The following is a 19,286-nucleotide window of genomic DNA, read 5'->3' on the forward strand; positions in this document are numbered from 1 at the left end:
TCCTTGATCTGTTGTTTAACTCTTCTGTCTGTCGTTCGGACTGTCGTTCGGACTGTTCTTTGATCTGTTTTAACTCCTCTGTCTGTCGTTCGGACTGTTCCTTGATCTGTTTCATTTCAGTTGACATACTAAGCAGAAGTTCCATCATTTTAGCGGTTGAAAACGTGCCTGTGCTAATTTCATTGTCTTCATCAGCACCATCAAACTTGAATTCGTCTGGGTTCTTACCTTCGTCAATGAGAGCTTCTCTCAGACGTGCTACTTGTACTTCTTTGTTGCCACTTGTGACAAGGCTTCGTTTCTGTAATTCTCGTAGCTGAACTACGTTCAAACCACACAGTTTTGACATCGTGTTCTTTTTCTCTGAGTAGAAATTCGCTGGTCGAAGATCTCACTTCTGACACCAATGTTATAATACTCACTGTCGTAACCGATTTACGATGCGACGGGTTCAAATCTTCGATTGAATAAAATACTCCAAACTGTTATTAGTTATTAAACTTTATTAAACAAATATCGCTTTAAATAATTCACCGAATCGCTATTCACAAAATCACGAATTTCACTAATCACGAATTTCACTAATCGCTAATCTTCAAGCGCCGTTTCTAGATTCTTCTAGATGGTCCGATTCTAGCATACTCTAGAATGCTCCATTCACTAGAACATTCTAGAATACGCTAGAATCTAGTGCGTTCGGTAGCACGGTTATAACACTATATATATATATATATATATATATATATATATATATATATATCGTATATATATATATATATATTTCAAAAATTCAACACTATTTTCAACATTGTTCAACTTTTTTATATTTCTTTTTAATTTATTAATTTCAGAGAAATTAGTGCCAACACTGTAGATACCAATGCTACAACCCGCAGCGCAAATATCAGTTGCAATTGGAACATCATCAATAGTGACAACCTTAACAACAACATCAACAACACTAACAACAACATCAACAACAACAGCATCAACAATAACAACAACAACAGTGCCAACACTGTAGATACCAACGCCACAACCCACAGCGCAAATATCACTTGCAAATGGAACATCATCACAAGAAGCAAGAAGAACCACAGCGATGATAATAATAATAACGTTAACAATAATAATAATAATAATAACGTTTTTGAATATTGTCAAAATAATACTAATAATATGTAGTTAATTAAATAAATTAATTCGCGCTTCTCGGCTGAGTGTTGATATTTACCTTAACAACCATAATATAAACAATCTTGCCGTTAAAATTTTTAAAAATCGCGTTTTATATTGTTTATAGTTATTAAATTTATTTTATTGGTTTTCTGTTTTAATTAAATAATTTATATAAATTAATAATTACTTGTTCCTTTATATCAAATATCTTACATACCTTATATATAATGCACTGAAGATGAGTTATTTATAACTCGAAATAGCTATTTGCAAATTTATTTAATAAAAATTTTTTAAAAAACAATAAAATGTCTAATTTCTCTGAAATTAATAAATTAAAAAGAAATATAAATAAGTTGAACAATGTCGAAAGTCGTGTTGAATTTTTGAAATGTTGCGTTAACAACAGTCTGTTACCAAAAACATATATGTATATATATATATATATATATATATATATAAACCATAATTTTTACAATATTCACAATATTCTATAAATTCTACCAAATTTTGGCGTTAATATATGTTTGTAGTTCGTTTTTTTGATTTTTCTCACTAAAGTTTTTTGGAGAACGTTTAGTTTATTAAAATTTAAAATAAACTTATTTTTCGAAATCATGCTGCAAATAAGGCTATATTTCGATTCCGAATGAATCATCATCATTGCAAATTAGTTTATATATAAAAGCATTCACTTTGTCAAAGCGAATTTAGATGGAAATTAATTTCTTTATTGGCTTCGTTGGTTTCCTTTTCTTCATCGATAGCATCCTATTCTTCTTTGTCATTTTGTAATATATATATATATATATATATATATATATATATATATTTATTATTATTATTATTATTGAAACATTTATGAAACGCTAATTAAACGAATTTCAAAAGCGCTATCTAACAAAAACTGAACTTAGCAACATAATTGAGATAACAAACGAGAAACCATAATGCATCGTACAGAAATAAGATTAAAATTTGGTCATAAACAGAAAAAGTAATCGATTCAATAGAACGAAAATACGAAATGATATTTAGAACATGTCGACTAAACAGAAAGAATTGATCAATAATGCATTACAATGAAAATAAATGAGTTTTCAATTTCTTCTTGAAATCACGCAGGTTTAGGTCCGGATTTCTGAGAGCAGCAGGCAGGTTGTTCCAAACAGTTGGTCCAGAAACAGCAATATTACGAGAGCCTATACGGAGACTCGTTGTTGGGATCAACAGCAGGTTTGAAACATCGGATCTCAGGTGTGCTCCAGATGCTTTTGAAGATCTCTTTTTGAATCTGTCAGACAAATAAGATAGAGCTAGACCGTTAATAGACTTGTAGACAAGTGTTGAAATTTTGAACAACACTCTTTTGTCGACGGTTAGCCAATGAAATTCCTTCAATATTGGAGACACATGGTTGTATTTTAGAGCTCCAACAACAACTTTTGCGGCTCGATTCTGTATTGACTGCAGTACAGCCATGAATCGATCAGGTAAATCATAAAACAAACTGCTGCAATAGTCGACGCGTGAGTGCACAAATGCATGAACCAACGTCTGTAACTTGGACGCATCTAGGGATCATCGAATTTGATTGATTTTCCTGATTTGAAACATGCATTCGGCTAAGAGCTTCTTAATGTGTTGTTTCATTGACAAACCTGAGTCAATTATGAAGTCCAGATTAGCTGCTGTCTGACAAAATGGAATGACCTCATCATTAACAGTTACTGAATCTTTGTCTTTTCTTGAGAGTTGCTGCCATGTTCCGATTGGTAAAAAAACAGTCTTGTTTTGGTTTAATTTCAGACCATTGTTTTGCATCCACTTATTAACCCCAGACAAACATTTAACAAATTTGTCCAATTCTGATTTAAAAGAATCTGGTCTGCTCGTAACAATAATTTGTAAGTCGTCCGCAAAAGCATGACCTGAAAAACCAAATGATTCTATTATCTTTAGTACTTCAGATGTATAGATCAGGAATAGAATAGGACCTAGAACCAAACTTTGTGGCACACCTGACAACATAACATTAACCTCAGACAATTTACCACCGAATGATTCATGTTGTGATCTACCTACCAGATACTACTCAAGCCACCTCGGAACAGCACCAAAGATTCCAAAACTGCAACGTAGTCTTGTTAAAAGTACATTGTGATCTACGCAATCAAATGCAGATGACATATCAAGAAAGACTAGCATTGCCACATTTTGTTCATCAATTGCCCGTACACTTCTGAGAAAACTTGCAAAAGAACAGTTTCAGTCAAATGGTACTTACAAAATCCAGATTTAAATTTCGGCATTAAATTTTTATTTTTCAAGTAACTGAGTGTTTGCCTGGCAACCACACGTTTGATAATTTTGGATAGGAAAGACAGATTGGAAATTGGTCAGTAATTCCCAACATCATTTTCGTCTAGATTATGTTTCTTCAGCAGCGGAGTTATGATGGCATGCTTGCAGCCAGAGGGAAACTGCCCCACATTCAAACTGCTGTTTATCAAGCCTGCCAAAAATGGTGAGAAAAGTTTTATAAAGTTCTTTAATACGTGGGTAGGTATTACATGTTGTTGACACTACTTTGTAGGTGAATTTTGAACTAACTGTTTTACCTCCTCTTCAGAAACCATAGAATATATATATATATATACATATATATATATACATATATATATATATATATATATATATATATATATATATATATATATATATAATAATCGACCCCTTGAACTTGTAGGGTATGATTTTTTATCTCTACGTGGATTATCCACTTCTGAACAGACTTATTTCAGATTAACTTTATCAGAAAGAAAACCGTGATGGCAATCACTTGTGGGTATTGCTGTGATCAATCACTCGTTTATTCAATCGATAAAATCGTTAGAATACCAATCAACAGGTAAATCACGGAATAAAACTAACCGTCACTAATTAATCTTCTCTTGCCAGACTCGGGTTCTCTTGCCCTGGTATTCTTTACTGCAGTGAGTTTCCATGTATCGAAATCTTACTTCTGTCACCAGTGTGTAATCTCCTGAAGGTCCCATTTCTAACACAAATGTTGTAACTCCTCGACCTCGTAACTATCAACACCGATGCTTCAATACTTGCTCTATCTCCGACACCGTGTTGTAGTTTCCAACGGTTGTCAAAAGTTCGTTTATCCGTAGGTTCAAGATTACCGATAGATGAACGCAACCACCTTAAACGCAAACTGAGTTGAACAATTATTTAATACCAACAGTAATAGAAACAATAAATTAATCGAAATAACAATGTAATTCACATTTACGACTTCAACTAATCATTCAAAAACAAAAAAAATTAATTTTAGAGTCACAGATCATTCATAAAATATCACACGCACCTTACGAAGGTTGCCTAGCAACCATTTTTGCAGTAACTTGAAATGACTTGAGTAAATATCAACAAGTGAAATGGCAAATAATGTTTGTATAAACTTTATGTTGAAAAATTTATTAAAATAAATTAATCAATTAATCAGTCAATTAATCAATTATTGAATTATATTAATAACTGTTAATATTGATTGATTTAATTAGGATTTTATTTACACATTTTTACACATTATATTAATAACTGTTAATATTGATTGATTTAATTAGGATTTTATTTACACATTTTTAACCGCATTTTTGTTTTTAGACGTCGAAAGGTATTTCTGTGAAAGAAGCATTAATTAAATGGGTAAAACTTAATAATGCCATTTTGTAGTTTTAATTTATTTAACAATCCCTATATTTTGCTATTTACAAAATCTGATAGAAAACCTAGAACCAAATTTTCAGTCAATTAGTTCAAAACATACTCACTTTCATTTATTTATTTTAATTTTTATTAAAAGAAAATTGTAATTTAAAAAATTTTTTTTTCCAAATTTATTTGTATGTATGTATGTATGTATGTATGTATGTATATATATATACATAAGATATATAAATATATATATCTTTATAAATAATTGTATTTATTTAGTCTAAACCCAAAATTTCTATCAAGGACATGGACTAAATGCGTCGTCACTGATGAAAGTGACGTTAACTCTAATCTTAATAATGAACTTGAAGAAATGCCGAAAACGCAGTGATCTTTATAAATAATTGTATTTATGATAGTCTAAACCCAATATATATATATATAATATTTATGTATATTATATATATATGTTGGAAGGAGACCATAATGCTCAATGTTGGACCACTGACCGCAGCATGGAAAGAGCAGAAATGCTCGAGCGTAGACGGATTGACATCTGCTGCCCTCAGGAGACCCGATGGAAATCGAATGGTGTCTGTCATATCAACTCAGACAATAACAAATATAAACTATTCTGGAATGGTCAAAAGACGGTCAAAAATGGTGTTGGAATTTTTGTCAAAGAACCGCTAGCCCAAGAAGTACTGGATATTAAAAGGATTAATTCACGTCTCATGTGAATCAAGCTTCGCCTAGAAAAGCAAACAATGACTATTTTTTCTGCATACGCACCACAGACAGAGATGAAAAATGACTCCTGGGCTGCGTTCTCTGACACCATCTCAACAATACCAAAATCTGAAACAATCCTGATTGGAGGCGATCTCAATGGCCACGGTGGAGAGAAAACAGATGGTTTTGACAACGTACATGGCGGTTTTGGCTATGGAAAACGAGAAGAAGATGGCAACCGCATCGTTGAGTTTGCTGAAAGTCCCGAGTTTTGTTTACTGAACACATATTTTAGAAAGAGGTTGGAACATCTCATAACATACAAAAGTGGAGCATCAGCCACGCAAACTGATTTTTTCGCTGTCAAGCAACAACACCGAAGGCTATTCAAAAATGTCAAAGTTATACCTGGCGAATCATGTGTCGCCCAACATAGACTCTTTGTGGCAAACCTGGTTGTCGAACTATCACAACATAAGTCTAAACAAATGTCTCGAAAAATCAAAACCTGGAAGCTGAAAAGCAATATTCATCGAGAAAAATTTCAACAGATTGTCGCCACACAGTTAGACCACCAATCGCAAGCCAGTACAGATTGGAATACATACAAAACCGTTTTGATAAACGCTGCAACTACAGTTTGTGGGAAAACTGGTACAAAACGTCAGCATGAACGGGTCACTTGGTGGTGGAATGACAGTGTACAAAATGTAATAGCTGAAAAGAAAGCTGCATACCAGCAATGGCAAAAATCAAAGTCTGTTGATGACCATAAAATTTTCCGTGAAAAGAACAACTATGCAAGACGTCAAGTCGTACTGGCTCAGAGAGATCAGTGCAGAGAGTGTCTCACCAAAAGCAAAAGTGAACAAATGAAATTTCGGTATCGTATAGCAAAACAAGCAAAGCGTACGAAAAAAGACGTAGTTGGTGCTTCATTTATCAAAAACGACAAAAATGAGATGGTTATTGAACAAGATGAGATCAAGCTACAGTGGAGAGAATACTTCAACCGTCTGTTAAATGAAACAAATCCCATCAATGTCAACTTTGACGCTCCACCCATCGAAGGTTCGATTCTGTAGAAGAGCTTACAGAAGCTCTGAAAGCTATGAAGGATGGAAAGGCAGCTGGCCCTCTGGACTCACAAATGACATTATCAAAGCATCTGGCACTGCAGGTATCCAAACGTTACTACAACTTTGCCGTGAAGTCTAGAGAAATTGCTCAATGCCGACTGAATGGAACTATAGCATGACAGTCCCGCTATACAAAGACAAAGGTGATCCATTGAACTGTTCATCATATTGGGGTATACATCTGTTAAAATTGTTAAAATCTCAAAGAAAATCATTGAGAGAAGATTAACGTCGTGCATCACAATCGGAAATTATCAATTTGGTTTCCTAGCAGGGAAATCAACAATTGATGCAATTCACATCCTTCGGCAAATGCAAGAGAAGTACCTCGCAAAGCATCAACAATTATCACTCATTTTTGTAGACCTTGAAAAAGCATTTGATCGAGTTCTCCGTGAAGCAATCAGGTGGAGTCTACGTCGACAACTAATTCCAGAATATCTTCTTCGACTTGTGATGGAAATGTATACGAATACTAAGACTCTCGTCAGCACAACGTTTGTAAACAAAGATGCATTTGACATCGGCGTTGGAGTTCACCAAGGCTCGATTCTCAGTCTACTGTTATTTATAACTGTGATGGAAGAAATAACAAAACCGATACGCACTGGTGACATTTGGAATCTAATATATGCTGATGATATCGTTTTAACAGCCACTTCTGAGCAGAATGCAGCACAAATGTTTATAAAATTTGGGTGGATAAAATTGTTAAAAAACATCACTGCATTTTCAGCTTTGATCAGTTTCTGGTTCAATTTTTTAATATTTTGTATCGTATTTTTACCATAGCTACCGACAAAGAAACTAATAATAAACAGAACAGTGGCGGATCTAAACAACTTTGACGGATTTTGACAAATATTTGACGACTGACGACCGGGCGGGAGAATTGTTTTGGAAATTTTTTTTAATAACTATGTATACGACAGTCTGAACCCAAATTTTATAAATTCACGGACCAGAATGAAAAGAGAATAAAAAGACAAAAAGAAGATTTTCAATGTGATAAAATTTGAATTGAACAATTATTACAATAGATGGCACTGTTGCGAGTTTTTTTTAGATATAAGAAACAACAAGTAAGAATGTTTATAACGTATTTATTCACGTAATACAAAATAAACGAAAACGTGTTCGGCAATGCAATTAGACAAAGAGAAGTTCGATCGTAAAATGTCGCAAGAAGAAGGGCCGTTGTCATTGTGTTGAAGCTATATATAGTAAGTCGTCACATGCTTAGATTAGGGATGTGCGGTTCAACAATATTCCCCTACCAGATCATCAGCACAAGCTGTTGATCGATGTTAATCAAGATATCGAGATGGGATGTGAACTGTTCTTCCCGATCTTGTGGTTCTCCGGGGTGATGGAATGTTGGTGTCGATGGATCGATTTGGGTGTGCTTGTGTCGACGTAGATGTTTCTGTTGTTGGCATGTCCTCGTCCGTTGATGGAGATAGCGTTGACGTTTTTGTTGATGCTGATGTGTCATTCGACGACGGAATTAATTTTGTTGAAGGTGTTGTAGAAAGTGATGTCGGCACTGTGGTCGTTGGCATGGGTGACGGTATTGATGGTGCCGGTGAGTATGCGGGTTTGAGGCGGTCTATTGCCACCGTGTCCCTATGCCCCTCTTTGTCAATGACGAAATATTTTGGGTGTCTTTCTACCACTGTGTAGGGTCCCTCGTATGGAGGTTGTAGTGGCGAGCGGTGAGCATCCGTACGAATAAAGACCTGTTCTGTAGTGAAGAGGTCCTTTGGAATGTAACTCACATTTGTTTTTGTTCTTGGTTGTGTTGCTTTTAGGGTCTCCACCCAGCTTTTGAGTTTTAGTGCATAGGTGTGTACATCGGTTGTCTCTGACCGTGGGTTTGGAAAATCTCCGAGAAGGCGGAGTGTTGTGCCGTAAACAAGTTCTGCTGGTGACAACTTTAGGTCTTCCTTCTCCGTTACACGAATGCCTAATAGTGTCACTGGTAATACATCCGTCCATTTGTCTGAACCGTGAGCCATAAGTGAGGCCTTAAGTTGTCTATGCAATCGTTCCACCATACCGTTGGCTGCTGGGTGGTAGGCGGTGGTGTGAATATGTTTAATGTTTAGTAACTGGGTGAATCTCTAGAAAGAAAAAGATGTAAACTGGCTGCCTCTGTCTGTTGTAATGGTTTCTGGGACTCCATACAACGAAATCCAGTTTGAAAATAATTTATCTACAATTGTTTCCGTTAGAGTATTTTTGATGGGGATTGCTACTGGCCATCTGGTGAAACGATCGACACACGTTAAAATGTGTGTGTGTTCATCTGATGAAGACATTGGTTCGACTAAATCGATGTGTACATGCTGAAACCTGCTGCTTGGTGAAGGGAATTCTGCTGGACGTGAAGCTGTATGTCGATGTACTTTGCTGCGTTGACATTGCAGACACTCTCTGCACCAGTTACGGATGTCTTTATCAATGTGAGGCCAAACATACCTGGCTCTAATTAATTTCGATGTTGCTTTCGCTCCTGGATGTGACAGGGAATGGAAATTCAGAAAAACCGATTTCCGCATGCTTATTGGAACTAGAGGACGAGGGGTGCCTAACGAGGTGTCAACGACCATATTGTTTTCTGAGTTGTTGACTGGAATTATGCTGATTTTTAATGAGTCTGTGTTGTCAAGAAGTGTTGCATCATCCTCCTGTTCTTTCGACATCTCCTCCAGGTTAATTGCTTTTGGCGTTATCGTGGCTACCTCTGTACGTGATAGCGCATCAGCCACAACGTTGTTTTCTCCTTTCACGTGTCGAATGTCTGTTGTGAACTGTGAGATGTAATCTAGGTGTCTGATCTCTCTTGGTGTTAAACGACTTGAATCTGAACGTAGGGCAAACGTCAATGGTTTATGATCAATGAATATTGTGAACTCTCGACCTTCGAGGAAGTGTTGAAAATGGCGGACAGCTGAATACACTGCCAGCAGTTCTCGACTAAATGTACTGTAGCGGGTCTGCGCTGGGTTAAATTTTTGCGAAAAAAAGGCTATAGGTCTTGCAATCCCCTGACTTATCTGTTCTAGTACTGCTCCCGCAGCAACGTCTGAAGCGTCTGTGAAAAGTTGAAAGGTGCCTTTCTCTTGAACGTACCATAACTTGGTTGCCGCTAGTAATGCCTGTTTGGCCTCTCTAAAACTTTTTTGCTGCCATTCGTTAAATTTTATGGTTTTCGATTTGCCAGTTAAAATGTCAGTGAGAGGTGACAATATCGTTGAGCATTTAGGGATGAATCGACGGTAAAAATTGATCATTCCGATGAATCGGCGGTTCAGCAAAATTGATGATTGCCTGTACTTTGTTGTCGAGGGGTCTAATGCCTTCACTGTCGAGTTGATGCCCCAGGAATGTTGTGGATGATTTGGCCCATTCGCATTTGGATGGGTTGATGGTTAGTCCGTTGTCTTGCAGTCATTGAAGGACTTGTTCTACATGGCTTCTGTGTTCTTCGAGGGTTTTGCTGGCTATTAGTATGTCGTCAATGTATGCGTGGACAAAAGGTAGCCCTCTCAAAACACTATCGATGAATCTTTGAAAAGTCTGTGCGGCATTTCTCAGCCCGAACGGCATCTTCAAAAATTCAAACAGACCAAACGGTGTTGTCACCGCTGTTTTTTGGATATCTTGTTCTGCCATCGGTATCTGGTGGTAAGCCCGTACGAGATCTAGCCTCGTAAACCATCGCACCTGTTCCAGGCTGTGAGCGATATCATGGATGTGTGGAACTGGATATCGATCAGGTGTGGTCCTATTGTTGAGTGCGCGGTAATCTCCACAAGGCCTCCAATCTCCTGATGACTTTGCAACCATATGAAGTGGTGATGCCCAAGGACTGTTTGACGGTCTTATGATTCCGAGTTGACACATGTATTCGAATTCGGCTTTGGCGGCTCGCAACTTCTCTGTATCTGTAACGTCGTGATGTTGTCAACAATTTTGTGTCTCCTCATGTCGACTGCAATATCGAAGTGTGACAAGAAGTCGGCACCCAATATTGCCTGTGTGACGTTTGCAATGATGAAAACCCATTTGAACTTACGTCGTAAACCGAGGCCGATGGTTACGAGCTGTTATCCAAATGTGTCGATGGTGGTGCCATTTGCAGCTTGCAGTTTGTAGTCAGATTTGGATCTTCGGAGGTGTTGTCGTGAAGGTATGATACTTACCTGGGCTCCTGTGTCGACCAAAAACCTTGTCTTCGAAATGTTATCGGTGACGTAGAAAAGGCGACACGGTTTGTTGAATGTTGATGTGGTGTCCAACCACAATTGTTTCAAAATGCTTTCGTCTCTATTGTTTGCCTCCCACAGGCTTTGCATGTGCCTCAATAGTTGTGATGGCGTTCTGTCTTCCATGGCCACGCCTCGGAGCAACGTGCGCAAATTTTTTTCGTCTGAAGCCGAATACCTCTGCGTTAACACGCGCTTCAGTGAGGTGTAAGTTTGTGCCGACGCCAATTCCGTCTCCACATCTATGATGACATCCATGGGTAGGCTTTCGACCAGCGTGGGGTACCATTCATCTTCTTCTGAGAAACCTCGGCCCTTAAGCACATTTTCAAAATATGTGAACCACGCTTTGGGGTTCGCCGTGCTGAATGTGTTTAATTGGAGTGGGGCTCTCGTCGTGGTTCTCTTTGTCGTGGTTTCGCAAGCCATCGCGTTCGGGGTCACCAATTTGTTGCGGTTGAGTTTGATGATGAGAACACCGAACCAGAAGAGCAGTGAGCGGGAGAAGAAAAAAATAGTATTCGTTTGGATAGGCTGGACACGTGTTTCGTCCCTACCGGGGACTCATCAGCAGCCCGAATACCTATCAGAATAGTTATCGCAATTTCTTATAAAGCCCGCACAAATCAACTCCTTATTTCGTGGTGTTTTATTTATTAGTCTTTTTAATCGCTAGGATTTTCAATCCGACAATACTTTCCCACCCGATCGTGGCAGCGTGTGTTGGCGAACGTGATGGATGAGGTTGCATTGCCGGTTGTTGTTATATCGAAGAAAGATCTGCGTTGGAGTGGAAACTCTCGTTGCTTGTTTTTCCTCGATCACGTCGGGGTCACCCGCACATCCCTAATCTAAGCATGTGACGACTTACTATATATAGCTTCAACAGCACAACTTAAACATCCGGAATAATATTAAGACTAATATTGAAAATTCGTTACCACCACAAGAAAATAGGAATAATTAAAATCTACATAAATTAAACAAACTGAAAAATACCACACTTCATTAATCTAAGTCAATACACATTGACACAAGATGAAAAAGAATTTCTCAATCTTGGCATCAATTGCTACTACCTCGAAAAGCCAAAACAACAAGAGAAAGTAATTGAAATTGAAAATTTAATGAAAAAGCTCATAAACTTAGAAGTGAAAAAGTTAACTTAAATCTCAAATGAATAGCGACATTGCCATTGACTTGAAAGCTGAAAGTAAAAAACATCGTGGCTCGTACAAAAGTAAATTGATGAATGAAAAGCTATTGAACGCTGCAATATTTTTGAAAAACAACAGCAATATAACAATAAGAAAGCTGATAAAATATTCATGTATGTCATTTTAGATAAAATAGGATACAACAACAAAATCAACTCTATTTTAGCCGATGATACAAAATTTTAAAAAAATTAAAACCGGCCCCACTCTCGTTTTAAAAACCAAACTTAACGCCATAATTAAACAATTAAAGACAAATTATAAAAGACAAAATATCGGAACTTTCTGGTGATTATAAACCTGGATACATGTATGGTAACATCAAAACACACAAAAACGACAATCCAATCAGACCAATAATCAGTCAAATTCCAACTGTAACCTATTCAATAACTAAACTCCTTAACAGACTATTAACTCCATACACACCCAATAATTATAATCTAAAGTCAAATAAAGAATTTATTAATATCTTGTTAACATTCAATCCGGCAAATGGTACTGCAATCGCATCATTGGATGTTGAATCCCTGTTTACCAATGTACCTGTAATAGATACCATTAATATCATTCTTGATAAAGTGTATCATTCCGATATCACCCCACTGGATATCTCTAAAGACCATCTTAAAAAACTTCTTGAAAGATGTACTATGAAAGCCCCATTTCATAGTCCCGACAACCAACTTTACAAACAAACTAATGGAATTGCCATGGGTTCGCCACTTGGAGTTTTCTTTGCTAATTTCTACATGGGACATTTGGGAGAATCCACCTTCAAAAACACACCACAATTTAAACCAGAAATATATTGCCGATATGTCGATGATATATTTGTGGCCTACAACAACCCAGACACCATAGAAGAATTAATAACCACTTTTAATAGATCTAAATTGAGATTTAATATGGAAAAATCCATAATCAACAAACTACCTTTCCTCGATACTTTAATACAAAATATCAACAACAAATTCAAAACTTCCGTTTATACTAAAACAAGTAATAAAGGATTTTTTTAAATGGTGTTTCCATTACCCAACCAAGAAGCATGTACCGTCGCTGAGGAAATTGTACTCAATTGGATTAGTCGATATGGTGTCCCATTGGAACTTCACTCAGATCAAGGTCGAAATTTTGAGTCACAACTGTTTGGTGAAATGTGCAAGCTGCTGGGTATAAACCAAACTCGAACGACACCTCTTCACCCACAGTCTGACGGTATGGTGGAACGATTTAACCAAACACTGATTGAACATCTGGCTAAAGTAGTCGACGAAAATCAACGGGATTGGGATCGTCATATACTATTGTTTCTTATGGCATACCGGAGTGCTATCCACACAACTACTGGAGAAACGCCATCAAAAGTTCTGTTTGGGACTACCTTAAGAACTTCAGCTGATGTGAAATATGGCGTACCACCTGAACCACACCAACTATTAACAGAATACGTGGATAATCTTCGACAGCGATTAAACCATATCCACCGTTACGTACGCCTTAAAATTATGAAAAACACGGAGGCGGCCAAAACCAGATACGACTTGAAAGGAAGCAGTGGCGGTTTTGAGGTCGACGAGTTAGTTTGGCTGTACAATCCACAGCGAGAGAAAGGACGTTCTCCAAAGCTCCAGCGAGGGTGGGAAGGACCTTATCAAGTCATCACCCGCTTGAATGACGTCGTCTACCGTATTCAGGAATATCGGAAGCCGAGAGCAAGAATGAAGATCGTTCATTTGGATAGACTGGCTCCGTGACGAACAGAACTAAGAAGGGGGTAATGTTATAACCGTGCTACCGAACGCACTGGAACATTCTAGAATATGCTAGAATCGGACCATCTAGAAGAATCTAGAAACGACGCTTGCGAAGAGTATATAAGCGCACGTCGCAAGAAGATTAGCGATTAGTGAAATTCGTGATTAGTGAAATTCGTGATTTTGTGAATAGCGATTCGGTGAATTATTTAAAGCGATATTTGATTTGTTTTGTTGACGTTGTCATAGCGATAGATTTTGAACAATTTAAAAGTTAATTGTTGTGTTAATTTGAATTTGCTAGAAATAAACGATTAGTTGATTTCTTCTGTAAATAAAGTTTAATAACTAATAACTGTTTGGAGTATTTTATTCAATCGAAGATTTGAACCCGTCGCATCGTAAATCGGTTAAGACAGCGAGTATTATATCAATATATATATATATATATACAAATTAAAGTATATATATACTTTTGTATATATATATATATATATATACATATATATATATATATATATATATTACAATTATGTATTCTATTAAATAACTTTCAAGGAAGATAAAACTGGCTCAAAATCTTCAGAAGCAGTAAAAGTGGAATTGTACGCTTCCATTCCTCCCATTGACAGACTCGATGCTTCCATTTCTACTCTGACTGCATGCCAGTTAGAAATATTTAAAAACTTATTTTAAAAGGAAGGCTTTGTGGCTTTGTGGCAGTTTCCGCAAAAAATAGTTTTGTGATTATATCCTAATAACTTTTTTTGTCTTTCACTATTAAGTAGGTCTGACATGCTCAGAGCTGCTTACAGGTTAATCTCTTACAAAGGCCTTAAACATCCACTTCGCATGACGGACATACATATTTTTATGTGCACGCGAACCACCGCATCATACGCAAATGGATTAGGTAGGGTAGTCTTTGAGTTTGGGTTCGACATCATTCGAACCAGTTCATCACACAATAACAACGCAAGACTTTTCTTTTACCGACAGAGACAAAGCTGACAGTCTTGTTCTTATACAGAATTAGAACAAAATTCAACTTTTTCGAAAACTTATTAATAAATTATTTAGATAATAATTTTTTTATCACATTATACAACGTCATTTTACCAAGAAATGCAAATTTTTTCAGGCAGTTGTCATTGTCCACAAATTGTATCGAAAAAATAACGAATTTGAATGGACTAAGTAAATTATTGTTTATTTAAAGTTTATAACTTTTGTACTATAAAACCTTATTTACTTATTTGCGTAATTACTGCAGAAAATTTGAAGATTTTGTCTTTAGGAAGAAACAATATTAAAAGTTTAACTGGCTTGGTACGTTTCAAATTATGTAAATTTTTTGTTCCAATAATTTTTAAATTTCATTTTAACATTCCTGCAAACATGCAATTACTTTTTAAAAAACCATTCCAACATAAGTAATTTATTAATATACTTATCATAAACTGACTTAATAAAATGTTTTTAATTAAAATAGAGTATGACAAAATAAATCTTGCGGATACAGCCGAAACGAAACTAAGCTTAAACAAACAATCGTTGAGTAACTCAACGGAAAAATTTTAATCAATCAATCGATCAATCAATCAATCAGCTAATTCAAATACAAGAATGTATACTGGTGTAATCTTTAACGCTCGTAACTACCAACACCAATGTTATAACTTCAAAGATCTTTGTCAGTGTAGCTTCCAACGATCGTCAAATTCGTAGATTCAAGATTACCGATAGATGAACACAACGGCTTTAAACACAAACTTTTGAAGGAAAACAGTAATAGAAACACTTAGCTAACCCAAGTAACTACGTAAATCACATTTACAACTTTTTTTCAACCTCGCTGCTGACTTTGCTACTTCTGCCTCTTATATACAAGAGATTCTGACAATCTAAAAATTATAAATATAGCAAAAATAACAAATATAACAAAACAACAATTGATTAATTCCACCATTTCGGCGGATATGACATAAAGGACTTACCTTTGCTGTTGGTCCTTAACATAGGCGTCATTTCTATATTCCGATGAATTGGGGCTAACTTATCCAAATGGACGACTTTCTTTTTTGTCCATTGTTTTCCACGATCATAAGTTCTATAGATCACGTCATTTATCCTGTTAATGATGTTGTACCGATCTTTCCAATTCCGTGGGAGTTTCACCAGGCATCGCCTATTTTTGCGCTGTAGGTTGTTCAACCAGACCAGGTCATTGCTCTTGATGCCTGCGTTATTTCTTTTCGGTTCACGCCAGGCTTTTGTTGTTTCGGTTCTTCTAGCCATTGGTAGACGTCGTGGTCCTTTCTTGATTTTGTTTGTACTTAAAACAAGTGCTTTCTTTTTATTGATTTTACGAAGTGCTGAATGACCAAACAAAGAGCTTAGTTGCATGTTGTAATATTTGCTTTCGACATCTTTCCTGTCGATTGGTGATGAAGTGATAAAAATTTTATTCTCATCAGCAATGAAGCCGTCGTTAATATTATCATCTAGGTAGACGAGGATCAAGCTTTCCTTCCAGGCGCACGTTGGAGGGTTTATTTCAAAACTTGAATCATCGTCTGTCACCAGTTTGTGTCCGTTGTGGTTGTGGCTGTTAGGAAGGGAAGCTGGCCAGTTGCTGGCAGCAAGATCCGAGTAGTAATCTCACTGCATATCAAAAGTTTCACTGTTTTTATACTGCAAATTTCTCCAATATTTTCAAAACCTTCATTGTCGTCTTTGTCATCAGTTTCGTTATTACAGTACCAACTTCCTTTCTTCACGTTAATACGTACATCGCAGTTGTCACTTGTATCGCAGTTATTACGTGCGTCGCAGATATCACGTGCGTTGCAGTTAACACGTGCATTGCGGTCAAAATCATCTGTAGGAAGAAAAGACTTTCGATCGCTAATGTGATGTAATTGTTTATAGTTGAATTAGCTGATGAGATGTCAGAATTCGTGAATCTGTTGCTGGTTCGGTCAGTTATACTTTCGCTCCTCCGGTTTTTTGTCCATTATATTTTAGTGATGTTTTCAATTGTCTCTTCATTAAGTTATGTTCTTCTAAAGGCTTACTGCATTATTCCAATCAAATCGGCTGTGTTGATCCAACATTCTGTTCATATCGATTTCTGTTCATCGAATAACCTATTAATTGCGGCAAACTGTTTTTTCATGGGATCCGGAAATTCGAACTCTTCAGGATCGTTGTCTTCGTTTATTAGAGCGTCCCTTAGGCGGTTTATAAAAACTGTCTTTGCTCCTTTTTGAGTCGAGGCTTCGTTGTCGTGGTTCAAAAATGATAAATACAACAAAACAACAATAATTAATTATATAGCGTAATTTCACCATTCCGGCGTTTATAACAATATAAACAAGGAAGCAAATTAATATGAATAAATTAGAACTAATTAATGAAAATAAACTTTTTCTGAATTGTTTGATTTTATTATTTCAATCTTCATGTGATTGTATTATAGTTATTTTTATAAAATGTCGCTTCAAGTTTTTGAGCAAGCTAACAACGCCTGTAAATTTGAATAACAGGCAATAAATCGCTATTGGTGGACGTAACATGAGGTTATCGCCAATCAAACTGTCTTTACAATATAAACATATCCTCAAACGGTTGCTCTAAGTCTACAAAATTAAACCATTTCAAAATTCTTTTGTTGATATTAGGAGACCGTTGGTGAAACATTGGAAGAGCTTTGGATATCGTACAATCAAATTGAAAAATTGAAAGGATTGAATGTATTAAAAAAACTCAGGGTAAATGTCATAGTTGGGTAGAACTTATTTATTTAAAACATATTCTGTGCTGATTTTGGTTAAAATTTGTTAAACTGTGATGTGTTGATTGCAACTTGTTAAACTATGTGATGTGTTGGTTGCAACTTTTAAATTACGTGGTCATCTTGTAGATACTCTACATGTCCAACAATCTGCTGAAAGACTGGACTGAATTTCAAAAACTGGTCAGTTCGTGTTTATTTATCTTATAATCTTTCATAATTATGTTTTTTTTTATTTTTCAAAAATCATAATCTGACAGACATATAATGAAAATAATAATTTCTTTTCTAATTGTTTTTGTTATTATTATTATTGTTATCAGTAGTAAAAGTAGAAGTAGCAGCAGTGGAAAATATTGCGTGAGGCACTGGACCTCCGTTGTGAGCGTTATATGTGTTAAAAATTAGTAAAAGTCGTTGTTTTAACAAAAAAGTAGTGTTTTTGAATTGAAAATTGACATTATATGTCAATTAGCAGAAAAGTTGGCCCCCACACTCCAAAATGTTGTCGCCCATGAGCACAAAAAAGTTTTCGAAAAAATTACTGAAAATTCCTCCTCCGGTCACTAAGTAGTTTTGGTTGGAAGTTCTCCCCCGCTCATTGATTTTTTTATTTGTAAATTCCTTCCCAATCATCAAAGTTTTGTAGAAAATTTTCCCTCTCCGTTCATCGACTTTTTTTGAAAATCCCCCAGGTCGTCAAATTTTTCAAAATCTTGGCCCTTACGTCAAAGTTGTCTCGATCCGCTCCTGGGCAACAGTAGTAATGGTGACTGTAGTATAAGTAGTAGAAATAGTTATAGTGATGGTAATTGTGGTGGGGGTGGGGGTAGTGGCGGTATAAGTGGTGGTGATGGCGAGCACGATATTGTATAATTATATCCTGTATCTTCCGGACACAGCCATTTTGAATGAACGAATGTCTAGGTCCGGAAGTTAAAAAATAAAGTGGATAACACCAAGGTCACCATTCCTTTTTGGTAAGGCTGGTAATAGTGGATAGCAGTATTGTTACTATTGCCAGTAAAAACACAAAACAGTTTAATGCTTGTTTTGCCGGCATGATGATCACAACAAGATAGTTCAATGAAATTAATGATGGTAACGATCTTCGAAACATTTTTTCTTTTTTTAATTTAGCATATCTATAAATTACAAAAGTCGAAACTAGACTTAAGTGTGTCGTAATTAAAAATAACAAGAAAAACAATTTTTTGTTTTTGTAGAAAGTTATTTTAGATATTAAGCAGTACGTCAGGTCACATTTTGCATTGTCGTTTTGAATTTTAATTCTTGAAATATATTTTCATAATTTTGTTGTATTTTATATTCGGTTATTTCGTAACTGTTAAGGGCTAAATAACGGCTGTTAGTACGTGTTTGTTAATCTATTGTGAAAAAACTTATGAATGATAATAATTTATTTTTTTCTTCAAGTATTTTAAAAAGTAATTAAGAAAATT

The 19,286-nt window shown here is 36.0% G+C and overlaps 2 protein-coding genes across 2 annotated transcripts in view; one reads left to right on the plus strand and one right to left on the minus strand.

The window, feature by feature from the left end:
- Positions 1-349, minus strand: part of HELRODRAFT_164242 (hypothetical protein) — a gene marked incomplete at both ends in the record, with an annotated part of 1,344 nt that extends 995 nt beyond the window's left edge. The window contains one exon of the mRNA XM_009029231.1: positions 54-349. Within this exon, the coding sequence (XP_009027479.1) occupies positions 54-349 (296 nt within the window). The remainder of the gene's footprint in view (positions 1-53) is intronic.
- A 4,511-nt stretch (positions 350-4,860) lies between these two features.
- On the plus strand, positions 4,861-18,033 carry HELRODRAFT_69195 (hypothetical protein; the record flags this gene model as incomplete). Its single annotated transcript, XM_009029019.1, has 6 exons — positions 4,861-4,899; positions 14,586-14,695; positions 15,169-15,224; positions 15,301-15,356; positions 17,711-17,800; positions 17,953-18,033. Coding segments are annotated over 6 exons (432 nt in total), but the record flags the coding sequence as incomplete, so codon positions are not given.
- Positions 18,034-19,286: the final 1,253 nt, after the last annotated feature.

This window comes from Helobdella robusta, assembly GCF_000326865.2.
Source record: "Helobdella robusta unplaced genomic scaffold HELROscaffold_6, whole genome shotgun sequence".
NCBI classification, from domain to species: domain Eukaryota; kingdom Metazoa; phylum Annelida; class Clitellata; order Rhynchobdellida; family Glossiphoniidae; genus Helobdella; species Helobdella robusta.